The sequence below is a fragment of the Phocoena phocoena genome, chromosome 21, assembly GCF_963924675.1.
Source record: "Phocoena phocoena chromosome 21, mPhoPho1.1, whole genome shotgun sequence".
Lineage (NCBI taxonomy): Eukaryota > Metazoa > Chordata > Mammalia > Artiodactyla > Phocoenidae > Phocoena > Phocoena phocoena.
Window position 1 is genome coordinate 16,383,476 of NC_089239.1, and position 18,444 is coordinate 16,401,919.

General features: G+C 36.0%; 1 protein-coding gene across 3 annotated transcripts in view; it reads right to left on the bottom strand.

Annotated features, from left to right (window-relative positions):
• The window catches only part of SGCZ (sarcoglycan zeta), an 887,168-nt gene that overhangs the window by 143,315 nt on the left and 725,409 nt on the right, over positions 1 to 18,444 (bottom strand). For 2 of the 3 annotated variants that reach the window (XM_065899871.1, XM_065899873.1), the window contains one exon: positions 6,808 to 6,909. The exons of the other annotated variant lie outside the window; for it this stretch is intronic. In XM_065899871.1, the coding sequence (XP_065755943.1) occupies positions 6,808 to 6,909 (102 nt within the window). The remainder of the gene's footprint in view (positions 1 to 6,807; positions 6,910 to 18,444) is intronic. 3 annotated transcript variants of the gene reach the window in all.

Genomic DNA, 18,444 nt, shown 5'->3' on the forward strand with positions numbered 1-18,444 from the left:
TTAATGTTGATATAAAAATGTTTCTAATTTGTGTCTCAAGCTTATACCTCAACATGAAATCTACACTCAGATAGCCACCTGCTAACTTGAAATGCCTGCTCTTCTAGTAGACAAAATTATTAGCTCCAAAATTGTGCTCAAAATCTTCCCCCACTCCCTACTTTGCCCCAAATTGGCTAATAGTGACTACTCAGAACAAAAAACCTTGATACATATGTGATTCTCTCTTATTCTCGCATCCCATTTGCAATGTGTTATCAAATCCTTATATTCTACTTTTAAAATACACTGTCTTTGATCATAATACTCATCACATAGTGAGGATTAAATATATGCAAAGGATGAAAAATATGCAAAGGATTTAGTATAATGTTTGGCTTTCATTAAAAATAATAAGCAATACTGTTTCTTGTGTTGGACTCTGTGGTAAAGGTTTTACCTCGTTTATGTCTTCTAATAAAAATCAAAACACTCTAGTCCCTAAAAATATTAGGGGCTACTATGAACTTTTGCAGATGATAAAAGTAAGGCACAGAGAGGTAAAATCAGGTAACAAGTCACAACTGCTAAGTAACAGAGCCAGGATTTGAAGCCAGGAATTGGACTTCAGAAATTTACTCTATGCTGAAATGTTAGCTAGTGTTAAAAACCATTATCTGTCGAACAGCCACAAAAATGATTTGAAATATAATAGAAATGAAAAACTTTCAAGAAAATGGCCAGCTTACATTCACAACACCAAAAGGAACAGTTTTTCTCCTCAAGCACAAAGGTGAAGAGAAAAAGGAATGGAAAACCCATTCCCATACACAATATGAACCATAAAGTGATTGACAAGAAACTTGTAATGCTTATATGAAAAAGAATGTTAAGAAATGTTCCTGAGCAACACAAAGTAAGTTCTCAAAAGAAAAAAAAAATCAGGAGAGAAGCCATATTTCTAGGTAGAAAAATCTCAAGACTATAAAGATGTCAATTTTCTCAAATTAAATGCAACCATAATTAAGTTTCCAATTGGAATTTTTATGAAACTTGACAGCTGATTATTAAGTTCATTTGGAAGAGAAAATGCACAATAGTCAAAAGGTTTTGAAAAAGAGCAATAAAAAAGAACTTACTGTAACAGTTCCTTAAAGTTACAGTTTGGTTTTCATCCAAATGTATCAATAGAACAGATAGAGGGGCCATAAATAAATCTATGTACATTTAAGAATGTAGTATATGAGGAAAGTTGTACTACAAATCAGCGATGGGAAAAATGGACTATTCAAATTATGGTATTGGGGGCTATTGGTCATGAAGGAAATAAAAAAGGAAGGAAGGAAGGAAGGAAGGAAGGAAGGAAGGAAGGAAGCTTCCATCGCTTGCATTTCCGCCTGAGCTCTGCCTCCTGTCAGCATTATGATGACCTGTATAATTATTTCATTATATATTACAGTGTAATAATAATAGAAATAAAGTGCACAATAAACGTAATGCACTTGAATCATCCCGAAACCATCCCCCTGCTACCCTGGTCCGTGGAAAAACTGTCTTCCACAAAACTGGTCTCTGGTGCCAAAACAGTTGGGGACCACTGCTATAGATATTAACTTACTTGTATTCAGAGGAAACATACAAAGTTTAAAATAATTAAAGAAATTATGATAGCTGTGGAAGACAAAGAAGATCCAACATAAGAATTATTGCTTTCTCTGAAAACCTTAACAAACGTAACTGAAAGATATTGAATGATATAATATAGAAAAGGTTCATGAAATGAAAGAAATGAAATGGCAAAAATGTATCAGACATCCAGGTAGAACGTGCTTGTCATCAACAGGAGAAAAATACCAGACTTTCCTGAGACTCTTTACGGCAATATTCAGTGCTAGAATTCCACAGAGCAATGAGCTAACAGGAAAAGAAGGGATGAACCGTTAATAACATTCCAGAAAAGAATAAAGACAACAGTCAGACACCTTTCGCATGCAACATTTCAAGTATCAGCAAACAAACACACAAAACTAATTAACAATGAAATACAAGAAAGGAAGGAATGATTTGAATAATGAACTCAGCCCTGGAGAATCCATAAAAAAAGGACTGGTGGTGAGGATGGCAGGCATCTGTATTGTGAATTAAGACCGAAGTGCCAAGGCAATTAAATTTGCAGAACAGAATGTAAATATTATGAACTCTGACAAAGTTAAAATCATATAATTATCAGAAAAACCTGAAAATGAATAGGGGTGAAGACAAACTGGAGGGAAGCTAATCACCCCAAATTGCACTGCAGGGAGTTAATGAACACCGTCTGAAATGAAAACATGGAGCTAATGCATCCAACTTCTTAATGGTTTTCATTGTCTTTTATTCTTAACCATAAAGACAGTTTAAAAAAAAACATTTTTGTGGTAAAAAAATATTAAAGGTCAGCAATTCTTTCCAATTTATGTCAGTTTATGTTTCTTCTATTTAATTATGTATAATATACTAATTATAAATAGCAGGTACATGTCTCCCTATATATTTATCTTTTTTATTTGTGCAAATATATAATTATATAACTGTCATGATGTTCACCATATGTTAACAGGTTTTTTTCTTGAGTGTAAAGGTTTTGGGATGATTTGTGTGTTGTGTGTGTTTTAACTTGAATAAAGACATTACAGTAAATAATAAAGTTCATCAGTATTAAACAACTGAATGTGAAATAATAAGAATGATAATAATAAAAAGATTATAGAAGCTTGCAGATATCTATTTATGATTGGTTTGCATGGGAGAAAGAAACCTGCATAGAAGAGATTTGCCAAGGTAGCTGAAGGACACAGGGTCAGGAGATTTATCGTGTTGTGTAACCAGGGAAGAGGTCTGCTGAACTTGCCTGTCTCCATGGCTTTGTGTCTGAATTATATAAAGAAGAATTGAACACAGGAGATGAAAAACTGATTGTAACGAAGAACCCAGTTAGTATCACAGCTCTGAAGCCAAGTGAAATGACTGGAAGTGAAGAGAGGGTAGAACATTGCTCACAGCTCTGCTAACACAGGAATCCTAAAAAAAATGCAGACTTCTTTGTTTTGCTGTGGAGTTACAGGAACTGGAATTATCTGGTAGCCATTCCCCTGACACAATTATCAATCTGTCATGCAGGATGCTGGGATGAGGGGCAATAGTGAGGTACCACCTTAACTGAGGATCCTTAAATGGAAAAAACTAAGAGAGGTATTCAGCTAATATCAGATGAAGTTGGATAATACTTAAGATAGACCTAGAGAACTCATGATGCAATTTTTTTCTGGTAACAATCAGTGAAATATAGATAATCTAACCACCTGAGAACTCTGAATTCATGAAACCTTGAGAAACTTTTCAATTACATTAAAAAAGTGGTGATTACAAGTCCTAATTTCCTGATACTTCAAATATTTAACCTAAAGTTAGACCACATGCATTAAAGACCCATTCAGAACGTTATAATATATGCAAGGTCAAATTCCAAGTTCTTTGAATATTTTGTATCTAAAGAAAACTATATATTTAACTTCACAAATGTTCAGTGAGTACCTACTTTCTAAAAATAATGTTAATTTTGAAGATGCATTGAATTCTAAGATACTTTAAACATAGAATATGTTTTTCTGTGTGCTGATATGATCAACCATTTAAAAAGGTTTTTTTTTTTTTTTTAAGCATGAAAAAGAGAGTAAACTGCATTGGATAATAATAGAATTTCAAATATCTATAGAAATTTGGTGGTGGAGACAGCCAACTACCCTACAGTTAGCTTGTAGGGTAGAAACAGCCCATGTTTTAAAAAGAGAGTAAACTGCATTGGATAATAATAGAATTTCAAATATCTATAGAAATTTGGTGGTGGAGACAGCCAACTACCCTACAGTTAGCTTGTAGGGTAGAAACAGCCCATGGTTTATTAAGTTAGGAGGCTAGGTGTGTGTGTCTGTGGGCAACTGCATTTTTGACCAATAGAAATGTATTACATTTCCATGTATAGGATTAAATAAATACCTATGTAACCAGAAAATAATTTTAAATAAGAAAATTCTTTATTTCAGAGTGGAATACTGGCTAAATAGAAAGAAGGCAATCCACCGGCATTAGCACAGGAAAACACACACACAAACACACACACAAATCAAAACTGCAGGAAAAAAAATCTGCACAAATCAAAATTGTTTGTACACTACTATTTTTCTCAGCTTAATTGAATCTTTGTAAGTACCTGTTGAATTTAATAGATTTTATCTTACCTACAGGAATTTTGACATTTTATCATAAAAACATTTGAATACATGAAAATGTGTGGAAAGACTGAACTAAGTGGAATTAAAAAAATAATGTAAAACCTCACCTCTACTAGTATTACTGAATTTGTTGTGTTCTTTCTTAACCTAAGAATCACGTATTTTGATAAGTTTCTACCAAACTCGCTTTATTAATGAGAAAACTAAGGCTCAGAAACATTGTGGCTGGCTTTTTGAAACACTGAATAAACTTCACGGCAGAGAAAAAACAACTGCATGCATTCATGGACAAGAGAATCCTAAAATGGGGACTGCTTATAAAAGATATATTTCTCTTTATTTTAAATATTTATTTTTTTGTGTGGTATGTGGGTAGAGACATTTCCACGGAATAAATGAGTCTCCTTTTTCTGTTCTCAAACCAGTCCTCCCGTCTGACTGCTGATGGAACATGCTGCCACCTGCCTGGGCTGTATCATGCTTCGCAGTTACTGAGAGGCAAATGATAACGAGAGGAGAAGCGACAGGACTGGGGATGTGAAAGGGAGCATATAGATTTCCATCAATACGGTGAGTTTTAGAAATGTTTGTGAACAGGCTTCCCTGGTGGCGCAGTGGTTGAGAGTCCGCCTGCCGATGCAGGGGACACGGGTTCATGCCCCGGTCCGGGAAGATCCCACCTGCCGCGGAGCGGCTGGGCCCGTGAGCCATGGCCCCTGAGCCTGGGCGACCGGAGCCTGTGCTCCGCAACGGGAGAGGCCACAACAGTGAGAGGCCCGCGTACCGCAAAAAAATAAAAATAAAAATAAAAGAAATGCTTGTGAACTTTCCCAGGGATAAAGGTTAGAAAGCCCATCTGCCACCACCTCACATTTTAATGCTATAACATCAGTGAATTCTTTCTTATTTGGTCGATAGTTGGAGTCAACATACATCCCTGTTTCCCAGGAGTATCCTTGTTTACACCTGTTGCTTGCCCTCAAAAATGTTCCTACTAGGAAGGTAAATTCTATAACCCTCCTGCTGGCAGAGGGCTTCGCAATCCTTCTCTAAACTGTACTCCCAGGAAGCTGCTCCAAATTGGTCTAAAATGGCTTTGAAGATAAATCTTTTTTTTTCTCTTGCCGTCCCCAGACTTATCCATAGGATATATTTTCAAAGAAGTTCCCGCCTATGATGACTCTCACCTTTGTCCTATGTTAAGTACTGTTTTTATTTCCAAGTATGAGTTTTCATTTCTTCAAATATGAAACTGCTTAGTGGTGTGAAACACAAGAAGGAACCAGCAAATAACAGAGTGGTGATAACTTCCAATCAAAGGGAAGATGTTAATATGTGTAAGCATGCTATATTTTTTTCAGTTTTCCTAACAATCAAATCAAATAAAAATACCAAACAAACTTTTTATTTTAAGTTTAATTAGTTTTGATAGTTTAACCAGTAAGGTCAGGTGTTCATACATGTGTCTATTGTATTATTTATTCTCTGACCTAAATCCAGAAAGTAATCTTAATAAAAAATTTCCAGTACCCAGAGTAGCAGTCAATAGAGTATATTAGGAAGCTCTGCAAGTTCACACATAACAAAATAAAATTTAAACTTAATATAATTATCCTAATTAGAATTTTTATGAAAAAGAATCCTTTGTTCTGTGTTCACTTTGATATTTAAGGGAAAAATAGCCTCGAAGCAAATTATAAAATTTTGGCTTACTATGCAACTCACTTGCTAAAATATTGCTAATATTAAAACATTCTAGTCGAAAATACACTTTCATATTTATGAAATAAGGTTAGTAATCTTTCCACATTTTATATAACAATCTTTCTAATTATTCTGTTTCACTAAATTTATTTCCACACATACACACATATCCCAGGGGAAAACCTATTACATTTGGAAGAGTCTAGTGAGATTCTGATGTACCAAAGATACTACCTTCTGAGAAATAACACACTTAAGCCAAAATGAACAATGTCTAAGCTATAATGTTTTGAGTTTTAGCAGGCTGCTAGGTGATAAAACACACATAGCACACACACATACACACATACATTTGAAAGAATAAATATTCTTACTGGTTTTAAATAATGTACATCCAGAAATAAAGTTAATTTCTGTACTAAGACTTTTTGTCACCACTTTTAGAAAATGCATGTCCGTTAAAGCTGAAAAGATGTAACATACATTGAATTAATATCATTTATTCAAGTCAAGGTTCTCGCAGAAATTACTCAAAATATGTTAAATGCCCCTTTTGGAATTAATATAACTGGATTTTTAAGGTCCATCCATTGAAAACAGAAGGGCATATTTTAGAGACTAACAAAAGCAACACTGCAGTTTAATTGGAAATGGCTCTCTAATTTGTCAGTTTGAAATTAACTTCTCCACTGGTTTTTCAATTGTTTCATTGTTTTGATTTCTTCAAATAAGTCTTTAGCTTAAAATAACTAAATGCATACTGAAGAGATAAGGGGTATCTGTCCTCCTATTTTAAGCTAAAACATAACCTCTAAATTATCTTTTACAGTAAGCCAAAGCCAGTATCACATACCTTTCGGGAATGAATTTCTTTCACATACAATGGAAGTAGAAACTCAGATATACCTTCAAGTCGGATTCCCTTCTTGGTGACTCTCAGATTTCCCATACCATCCTACAAGCAATGAAATATAGTTCACTTTTAGGTTAATTAGAGAATGAATAACTGGCCATAATTTTTTTAGGCCTAAGTTGAGAAAACAGTAAGCTCAAATCAGTGATGATTTAAGGAAAATGAGAGGTTGAATCTACTTAATGAATGATTGCAGCAGTTTGCATGCATATGGTGGGCTCTGTTTAAAATGAACGGGGAAAGAGGATTATAAAGGACCTAGTATCTCTTTCAAGTTCTAACAGAGACTGGGACTCATCTGTGAATAAATCCTGTACTCTCTCCATGCATCAATCCTTTTAACTATTTATTAGGTAAAATGATACTTACTACCTGATTATTGAAAACAACTTTGCAGAGAGATCTAGTATTATTTTTACATGACAGTTATACACATATTTCTACTAGTCACATTTGTACAAGCAATAAATGATTGACTAGTGTAAGTAAGAATGGTGTCCCAGTGTTTTAACCATGGGTTAATCATACATCCTTTTCTTTAGAAAATAATACTCTATGAGGAGGGTAAAACAGTACACAAATAATATCTATGAGACAAAAAGTAAAACTAGTAAGAACATGGGAATTAAAGAAAGAATTAACATCTGGTTGGAGAGTAAACCATTTCTCATGGAAGATACTGACTATGATAAAGGCCTTAAGAATATGGAGTTTCAACAGATGTCCCTAGAGGGAGGAACAAAATGACCATTCTGGTCACAATTAGGAAATAGCATGCCATCCAAACTGGCTCATGGAATATTGTGAGCAAAAACAACTGGGAGCATGTTTTGAGGCCAGAGAAAGAAAAGCCATGAATGCAAACTAAGGGGTCTGTATGTACAACAGCGTCCAAGAGAAGGAATGTAAACTGTTCTCGAATAGCTCAGTGGCTTGAAATGATCAGAGTTACGCTTTAAGATGAAGCTGGTAGAAGTACTATGTGGAGCTATCTGACAGAGTCTCAATAATAATGCACACCTTGGTAATAAGTGTGAGAAGTGTGGTGGAAGAGCAACCTTCAAGACCTGGTGACTAATTTTATCTGGAGATACTGAAAAGAGGGCCATTTATGACTGACCCAAGGTTTCACAACTATGACTATGTAAGGATATGTAGTGATTTTTACACTTGGACTAGTAAAATTTGTAGGCTTAATGGAAAAAATAAGTTCAGCTTTGAACTTTCTAACTTTGGACTTTCTAACTACTTCCAGTAGCAACACTGGAAAAAAGAATTTTATCCATCAACCAATGCATCTGTAGAAAGCAGGCTGGGGTGTGACAGTTGCTTAAGTCTCGCTTGAATCTATCATGATGGATGAGCAAGTCCTGTGTGGAAAAAATGTATATAAAACCAAAGAGGGACTCCTAGATAACGCCTAGGTCTGTGGCTTGGGAAGACGCATTTTCTACCTCCAGGGAGGCTGGGATTAGTAGAAGAGGAAAGGCAAGAGATTATGATAGCCAGCCTCAACCCTCTGCTCTGACCTCAAAAGAAAGCCAAAGAAGAAGTAGAACGATGAATAGAATTTTGAGTAAGAACTGAAGAACTTTTTTTTAAACTCAGACAAAGAAAAGGACTAAGAAGACCGAGAGAAATATTTTGAGGTGGTGAGATCTGTCTTCTCATGGAAGGAGAAAGGAATTGATTCTGGTTGAACTGAATTTGGGATGAGACAGAGGAATTCACTTCTTGAGCTTGAACTTCTTGTCAGCTTAAACTTAAAGCTGACACTAGAAATGCCTAAAAGTTTTTAAAAATAAGAAAATTTCAAGCATCCCTGAAGACAAATTCTGATGGGAAAATAGGCCTACTTTTGTTTCTCACAGACAGAGCTAGTTTACACCAGTTTTATAATATCCTCTCTTACTTTTGAAACTGAAGTGTCTCTGATATAGACATCAATTACAGGGTTGTTCATTCACTGGCTCTAATTAGTTTTGCAACATTATGCAACAGAAACAGGCAGAATTAACGGTGAGAGAGATTCAAAACTGAGGATTTACTAGACAGGAGTGGCAGAAAGTCATAGGTACGTGGTGTTCTAAAGTAACAGAAAAATGATGCCCTTAAAAGGTTATTATTTTTTTCTTGTTGGATAGAGACATGTAAAGCCAGAACGGTTGTGTCTGGCTGCAAAAATAGCACAGGGTAAAGAATAGCAACAGATGATAAATTAACCATCAAGTTCAATAGGAGTTAAAAAAAACCGAGAAATGCTAAGACAGGTTTATCATCAGAAAATGGAAACTCAGATTTTGAGATCTTGAAGGTGAGAACATTTCCGCACATGAGGTCCAGAGAACACCTGAGGAGTGGCTACAGATGTAGACTGGAGACACAACCCTGTATATTGCACAGAGCCTAGAATAAGAGTACATGTAAAGTGATGTGTGGCTTTAAAATATTATTTTGTTTCAGAGGGATTTTCTTGGCTAAATCTCACACACTGACTGTCCATGTATATTCTCAAATGCCTGCCTAAAGGAAATGTTCAGGAGCGCTCTCCATGGAGTTGCTTTGCAAATGTTTAAGGCAAATGTTAGACTATCTCAAGTAAAGAGAAACAAATTCTATCATGAATGTAATTCCCAGTTCAATATTAATCTTAAAAAATGTTTTTATAAGATGGCTAAAAATAAAAGAATTGGACATCTAATGTTAAATGTGATATAACCTATGCTATATGCATATTCAATTTTGGAAAGTTTTGATTCTTAAGCTCAGTGTTTTCTTCTTATATTTTCAATATGACATAAAATGTGTGGCTTCCCTGGTGGCGCAGTGGTTGAGAGTCCGCCTGCCGATGCAGGGGACACGGGTTCGTGCCCCAGTCCGGGAAGATCCCACATGCCGCGCAGAGCGACATGAGCCATGGCCGCTGAGCCTGCGCGCCCGGAGCCTGTGCTCCACAACGGGAGAGGCCACAACAGTGAGAGGCCCGCGTACCGCAAAAAAAAAAAAAATGTGGCGGCAGATATATAGTTATATTCCATTTATTTAATTAAAAAAATTTTAACATCTTTATTGGAGTATAATTGCTTTACAATGGTGTGTTACTTTCTGCTTTATAACAAAATGAATCAGATATACATAAACATATGTCCCCAAATCTCTTCCCTCTTGCATCTCCCTATCCCACCCTTCTAGGTGGTCACAAACCACTGAGCTGATCTCCCTGTGCTATGTGGCTGCTTCCCACTAGCTACCTATTTTACATTTGGTAGTGTATATATGTCCATGCCACTCTCTCACTTTGTCCCAGCTCACCCTTCCCCCTCCCCATATCCTCAAGTCCATTCTCTAGTAGGTCTGCATCTTTATTCCTGTCTTGCCCCTAGGTTCTTCATGACCTTTTTTTTTTTTTTTTAGATTCCATATATATGGGTTAGCATAGGTATTTGTTTTTCTCTTTCTGAACTTACTTCACTCTGTATGACAGACTCTAGGTCCATCCACCTCACTACAGATAACTCAATTTCGTTTCTTTTTATGGCTGAGTAGTATTCCATTGCATATATGTGCCACATCTTCTTTATCCATTCATCTGTTGATGGACACTTAGGTTGCTTCCATGTCCTGGCTATTGTAAATAGAGCGGCAATGAACATTGTGGTACATGACTCTTTTATTTTTTTTTTTTTTTGTGGTATGCCAGCCTCTCACCATTGTGGCCTCTTCCATTGTGGAGCACAGGCTCCGGACGCGCAGGCTCAGCGGCCATGGCTCACGGGCCCAGCCACTCTGCAGCATGCGGGATGCTCCTGGACCGGGGCACGAACCCGCGTCCCCTGCATCAGCAGGCGGACTCTCAACCACTGAGCCACCAGGGAAGCCCTACATGATTCTTTTTGAATTATGGTTTTCTCAGGGTATATGCCCAGTAGTGGGACTGCTAGTTCGTATGGTAGTTTTATTTATTTAAGGAACCTCCATACTGTTCTCCATAGTGGCTGTATCAATTTACAATCCCACTAACAGTGCAAGAGGGTTCCCTTTTCTCCACACACTCTCCAGCATTTGTTATTTGTAGATTTTTTGATGATGGCCATTCTGACTGGTGTGAGGTGATACCTCATTGTAGTTTTGATTTGCATTTCTCTAATGATTAGTGATGCTGAGCATTCTATCATATGTTTGTTGCAATCTGTATATGTTCTTTGGAGAAATATCTGTTTCGGTTTTCTGCCCATTTTTGGCTTGGGTTGTTTGTTTGTTTGTTTATATTGAGCTGCATGCGCTGCTTATAAATTTTGGAGATTAATCCTTTGTCAGTTGCTTCATTGGCAAATATTTTCTCCCATTCTGAGGGTTGTCTTTTTGTCTTGTTTATGGTTTGCTTTGCAGTGCAAAAGCTTTTAAGTTACATTAAGTCCCATTTGTTTCTTTTTGTTTTTACTTCCATTTCTCTAGGAGGCAGGTCAAATAGGATCTTGCTGTGATTTATGTCAAAGAGTGCTCTGTCAATGTTTTCCTCTAAGAGTTTGATAGTCTCTGGCCTTACATTTAGGTCTTTAACCCATTTTGAGTTTATTTTTGTGTATGGTGTTAGGGAGTGTTCTAATTTCATTGTTTTACATGTAGTTATCCAGTTTTCCCAGCACCACTTATTTAAAAGGCTGTCTTTTCTCCACTGTATATTCTTAGCTGCTTTATCAAAGATAAGGTGACCATATGTGCATGGGTTTATCTCTGGGCTTTCTATGCTGTTCCATTGATCTGTATTTCTGTTTTTGTGCCAGCACCATACTGTCTTGATTACTGAAGCTTTGTAGTATAGTCTGAAGTCAGGGAGCCTGATTACTCCAGCTCCGTTTTTCTTTCTCAAGATTGCTTTGGCTATTCGGGGTCTTTTGTGTTTCCACACAAATTGTGAAATTATTTGTTCTAGTTCTGTGAAAAATGCCAGTGGTATTTTGATAGGGATTGTATTGAATCTGTAGATAGTTTGGGATAGTATAGTCATTTTCACAACGTTTATTCTTCCATCCAAGAACATGTTTTTTCTCTCCATCTGTTTGTATCATCTTTTCTTTCACCAGTGTCTTATAATTTTCTGCAAACAGGTCTTTTGTCTCCTTAGGTAGGTTTATTCCTAGATATTATATTCTTTTTGTTGCAATGGTAAACGGGAGTGTTTCCATACTTTCACTGTCAGATTTTTCATCATTAGTGTATAGGAATGCAAGAGATTTCTGTGCATTAATTTTGTATCCTGCTACTTTACCAAATTCATTGATTAGCTCTAGTAGTTTTCTGGTAGCATCTTTCGGATTCTCTATGTATAGTATCATGTCGTCTGCAAACAGTGACAGCTTTACTTCTTCTTTCCCCATTTGGATTCCTTTTATTTCTTTTTCTTCTGATTGCTGTGGCTGAAACTTCCAAGACTATGTTGAATAACAGTGGTGAGAGTGGGCAACTTTTCTTGTTCCTGATCTTAGTGGAAATGGTTTCAGTTTTTCACTAGTGAGAACGATGCTGCCTGTGGGTTTGTCATATATGGCCTTTATTATGCTGAAGTAAGTTCTCTCTATGCCTACTTTCTGGAGGGTTTTATTTTTCATAAATGGGTGTTGAACTTTGTCGAAAGCTTTCTCTGCATCTATTGAGATGATCATATGGTTTTTCTCCTTCAATTTTTTAATATGGTGTATCACATTGATTGATTTGCATATATTGAAGAATCCTTGCATTCCTGGTAAAAATCCCACTTGATCATTGTTTATGATCCTTTTAAAGTATTGCTGGATTCTGTTTGCTAGTATTTTGTTAGGAGTTTTGCATCTATGTTCATCAGTGATATTGGCCTGTAGTTTTCTTTCTTTGTGACATCTTTGTCTGGTTTTGGTATCAGGGTGATGGTGGGCTTCTAGAATGAGTTTGGAAGTGTTCCTCCCACTACTATATTTTAGAAGAGTTTGAGAAGAACAGGTGTTAACTCTTCTGTAAATGTTTGATGGAATTCGCCTGTGAAGCCATCTGGTCCCAGGCTTTTGTTTGTTGGAAATTTTTAATCACAGTTTCAATTACAGTGCTTGTGATTGGTCTGCTCATATTTTCTATTTCTTCCTGGTTCAGTCTCGCAAGGTTATGCATTTCTAAGAATTTGTCCATTTCGTCCATTTTATTGGCATATAGTTGCTTTTAGTAATCTCTCATGATCCTTTGTATTTCTGCAGGGTCAGTTGTTACTTCTCCTTTTTCATTTCTAATTCTATTGATTTGAGTCTTCTCGCTTTTTTTTCTTGATGAGTCTGGCTAATGGCTTATCAATTTTGTTTATCTTCTCAAAGAACCAGTTTTTAGCTTTATTGATCTTTGCTATCATTTCCTTCATTTCTTTTTCATTTATTTCTGATCTGATCTTTATGATATCTTTCCTTCTGCTAACTTTGGGGTTTTTTTTGTTGTTCTTTCTCTAATTGCTTTAGGTGTAAGGTTAGGTTGTTTATTTGAGATTTTTCTTGTTTCTTAAGGTAGGATTGTATTGCTATAAACTCCCTCTTAGAACTGCGTTTGCTGCATCCCATAGGTTTTTGGTTGTCATGTATTCATTGTCTTTTGTTTCCAGGTACTTTTTGATTTCCTCTTTGATTTCTTCAGTGGTCTTTTGGTTATTAAGTCGTGTATTGTTTAGCCTCCATGTGTTTGTATTTTTTACAGATTTTTTCCTGTAATTGATATCTAGTCTCATAGAGTTGTGGTCAGAAAAGATACTTGATATGATTTCAATTTTGTTAAATTTACCAAGGCTTGACCTGTGACCCAAGATATGATCTATCCTGGAGAATGTTCCATGAGCACTTGAGGTAAAAGTGTATTCTGTTGTTTTTGGATGGAGTGTCCTATAAATATCAATTAAGTCCATCTTGTTTAATGTATCATTTAAAGCTTGTGTTTCCTTATTTATTTTCATTTTGGATGATCTGTCCATTGGTGAAAGTGTGGTGTTAAAGTTCCCTACTATGATTGTGGTACTGTGAATTTCCCCTTTCATGGCTGTTAGTATTTGCCTTATGTATTGAGGTGCTCCCATGTTGGGTGCATAAATATTTACAATTGTTATATCTTCTTAGATTGATCCCTTGATCATTATGTACTGTCCTTTTTGTCTCTTGTAATAGTCTTTGTTTTACAGTCTGTTTTGTCTGATATGAGAATTGTTACTCCAGCTTTCTTTTGATTTCCATTTGCATGGAATGTCTTTGTCCATCTCCTCCCTTTCAGTCTGTATGTGTCCCTAGGTCCTAAGTGGGTCTCTTGTAGATATCATATTATGGGTCTTGCTTTCGTATCCATTCAGCCAGTCTAGGTCTTTTGGTTGGAGCTTTTAATCCATTTACACTTAAGGTAATTATCAATATGTATGTTCCTATTACCATTTTCTTTATTGTTTTGGGTTTCTTATCGTATATCTTTTCCTTCTCTTGTGTTTCCTGCTGAGAGAAGTTCCTTTAACATTTGTTGTAAAGCTGCTATGGTGGTGCTGAATTCTCTTAGCTTTTGATTGCCTGCAAAGGTTTTAATTTCTCCTTCAAATCTGAATGAGATCCTTGCTGGGTACAGTAATCTTGGTTGTAGGTTTTTCCCCTTCATCACTTTAAATATGTCCTGCCACTCGCTTCTGGCTTGTAGAGTTTCTGTGGAAAGATCAGCTGTTAACCTTATGGGGATTCCCTTGTGTATTATTAGTTGTCTTTCCCTTGTTGCTTTTAACATATTTTCTTTGTATTCAATTTTTGATAGTTTGATTAATATGTGTCTTGTCATGTTTCTCCTTTGATTTATCCTGTATGAGACTCTCTGTGCTTTCTGGACTTGAAAAACTATTTCCTTTCCTTTATTAGGGAAGTTTTCATCTATAATCTCTTCAAATATCTTCTCAGTCCCTTTTATTTTCTCTTCTTCTTCTGGGACCCCTGTAATTCAAATGTTGGTGCATTTAATGTTGTCCCAGAGGTCTCTGAGACTGTCCTGAATTCTTTTCATTCTTTTTCCTTTATTCTGCTCTGACGTAGCTATTTCCACTATTGTATCTTCAAGGTCACTTATTCGTTTTTCTGCCTCAGTTATTGTGCTACTGATCCCTTCTAGAGAATTTTTAATTTAATTTATTGTGTTGTTCATCACTGTTTGTTTGCTCTTTAGTTCTTCTAGTTCCTTGTTAAACGTTTCTTGTATTTTCTCCATTCTATTTCCAAGATTTTGGATCATCTTTACTATCATTATTCTGAATTCTTTTTCAGGTGGCGAAATGGCGGAATCAAATCAAATGGTGAAAATCTCCCAGAGATCTTCATCTCAACGCCAAGATCCAGCTCCATTCAACTACCAGCAAGCTAGAGTGCTGGACACCCTATGCCAAACAACTAGCAAGACAGGAACACAACCCCATCCACTAGCAGAAAGGCTGCCTAAAATCATAATAAGGTCACAGACACTGCAAAATACACCACCAGATGCGGACCTACCCACCAGAAAGACAAAATCCAGCCTCATCCACCAGAACACAGGCACTAGTCCCCTCCACCAGGAAGCCTACACAACCCACTGAACAAACCTCAGCCACTGGGGGCAGACACCAAAAACAAAAGGAACTATGAACCTGCAGCCTGTGAAAAGGAGACTCCAAACACAGTAAGTTAAGCAAAATGAGAAGACAGAGAAACACACAGCAGATGAAGGATCAAGGTAAAAAACCACCAGACCTAACAAATGAAGAGGAAATGTGCAGTCTACCTGAAAAAGAATTCAGAGTAATGATAGTAAAGATGATCTAAAATCTTGGAATTAGAATGGAGAAAACACAAGAAACGTTTAACAAGGACCTAGAAGAACTAACAAGCAAACAAACAATGATAAACAACAAAATAAATGAAATTAAAAATTCTGTAGAGGGAATAAACAGCAGAATAACTGAGGCAGAAGAATGGATAAGTGACCTGGAAGATAAAATAGTGGAAATAACTACTTCGGAGCAGAATAAAGAATGAAAAGAATTGAAGACAGTCTCAGAGAACCCTGGGACATTAAATGCACCAATATTCAAATTATAGGGGTCCCAGAAGAAGAGGAGAAAAAGAAAGGGATTAAGAAAATATTTAAAGAGATTATAGTTAAAAATCCCTAATATGGGAAAGGAAATAGTTAATCAACTCCAGGAAGCACAGAGATTCCCATACAGGATATATCCAAGGAGAAACATGACAAGACACATATAAATCAAACTATCAAAAATTAAATAGAAAGAAAAAAATTAAAAGCAGCAAGGGAAAAACAACAAATAACATACAAGGGAATCCCCATAACGTTAACAGCTGATCTTTCAGCAGAAACTCTACAAGCCAGAAGGGAGTGGCAGGACATATTTAAAATGATGAAAGGGAAAAAGCTACAACCAAGATTACTCTACCCAGCAAGGATCTCATTCAGATTTGACAGAGAAATTAAAAACTTTAAAGACAAGCAAAAGCAAAGAGAATTCAGCACCACCAAACCAGGTTTGCAACAAATGCTACAGGAACTTCTCTAGGCAGAAAAGACAAGAGAAGGAAAAGATCTACAATAAGAAACCCAAAACAATTAAGAAAATGGTAATAGGAAATACATATCGATAACTACCTTAAATGTCAATGGATTAAAAGCTCCAACCAAAACACGTAGACTGGCTGAATGGATACAAAAACAAGCCCCATATATATGCCGTCTACAAGAGACCCACTTCAGACCTAGTGACATATACGGACTGAAAGTGAGGGGATGGAAAAGATATTCCATGCAAATGGAAATCAAAAGAAAGCTGGAATAGCAATTCTCATATCAGACAAAATAGACTTTAAAATAAAGAGTATTACAAGAGACAAAGAAGGACACTACATAATGATCAAGTGATCAATCAAAGAAGAAGGTATAATAATTGTAAATATTTATGAACCCAACATGGGAGCACCTCAATACAGGAGCCAAATGCTAACACCCATAAATGGGGAAATTCACAGTACCACAGTCATAGTAGGGGACTTTAACACCCCACTTTCACCAATGGACAGATCATCTAAAATGAAAATAAATAAGGAAACACAAGCTTTAAATGAAACATTAAACAAAAAAAAAAGAAACAAACAAAAAAGAAACATTAAACAAGATGGACTTAATTAATATTTATAGGACATTCCATCCGAAAAGCACAGAATACACTTTCTTCTCAAGTGCTCACGGAATATTCTCCAGGATAGATCATATCCTGGGTCATAAATCAAGCCTTGGTAAATTTAAGAAAACTGAAATCATATCAAGTACTTTTTCTGACCACAACGCTATGAGACTAGATATCAATTACAGGAAAAAATCTGTAAAGCACACAAACACATGGAGGCTAAACAACACACTACTTAACCAAGAGATCACTGACGAAGTCAACGAGGAAATCAAAAAATACCGAGAAACAAATGACAATGAAAACACGACGACCCAAAACCTCTGGGATGCAGCCAAAGTCTTTCTAAAGAGGGAAGTTTACAGCAATACAATTCTACTTTAAGAAACGAGAAATATCTCAACTAAGCAACTTAACCTTACACCTAAAGCAATTAGAGAAAAAAGAACAAAAACCCAAAGTTAGCAGAAGGAAAGAAATCAGAAATAAATGATAAAGAAATGAAGGAAACAATAGCAAAGATCAATAAAACTAAAAGCTGGTTCTTTGAGATGATGAACAAAATTGTTAAACCACTAGCCAGACTCATCACAAAAAAAGGGGAGAAGACTCAAATCAATAGAATTAGAAATGAAAAAGGAGAAATAACAACTGACACTGCAGAAATACAAAGGAACATGAGAGATTACTAAAAGCAAGTATATGCCAATAAAATGGACAACCTGGAAGAAATGGACAAATTCTTAGGAAAGCACAACCTTCCAAGCCTGAACCAGGAAGAAACGAAAAATATAAACAGATCAATCACAAGCACTGAAATTGAAACTGTGATTAAAAACCTTCCAACAAAAAAACCCAGGACCAGATGGCTTCACAGGCGAATTCTATCAAATATTTAGAGAAGAGCTAACACCTAGCCTTCTCAAACTTTTCCAAAATATAGTAGAGGGTGGAACACTCCCAAACTCATTCTACGAGGCCACCATCATCCTGATATCAAAACCAGACAAAGATGACACAAAAAAAGAAAACTAAAGGCCAATATCACTGATGAATATAGATGCAAATATCCTCAACAAAATACTAGCAAACAGAATCCAACAGCACATTAAAAGGATCATACACCATGATCAAGTGGGGTTTATTCCAGGAACGCAAGTATTCTTCAATATACACGAATCAGTCAATGTGATACACCATATTAACAAACTGAAGAATAAAAACCATATGATCATATCAATACATGCAGAAAAAGCTTCTGAGAAAATTCAACACCCATTTATTATAAAAACCCTCCATTAATTAGGCATAGAGGGAAATTATCTCAACATAATAAAAGCCATATATGACAAAGCCACAGCCACCATTGTTCTCAA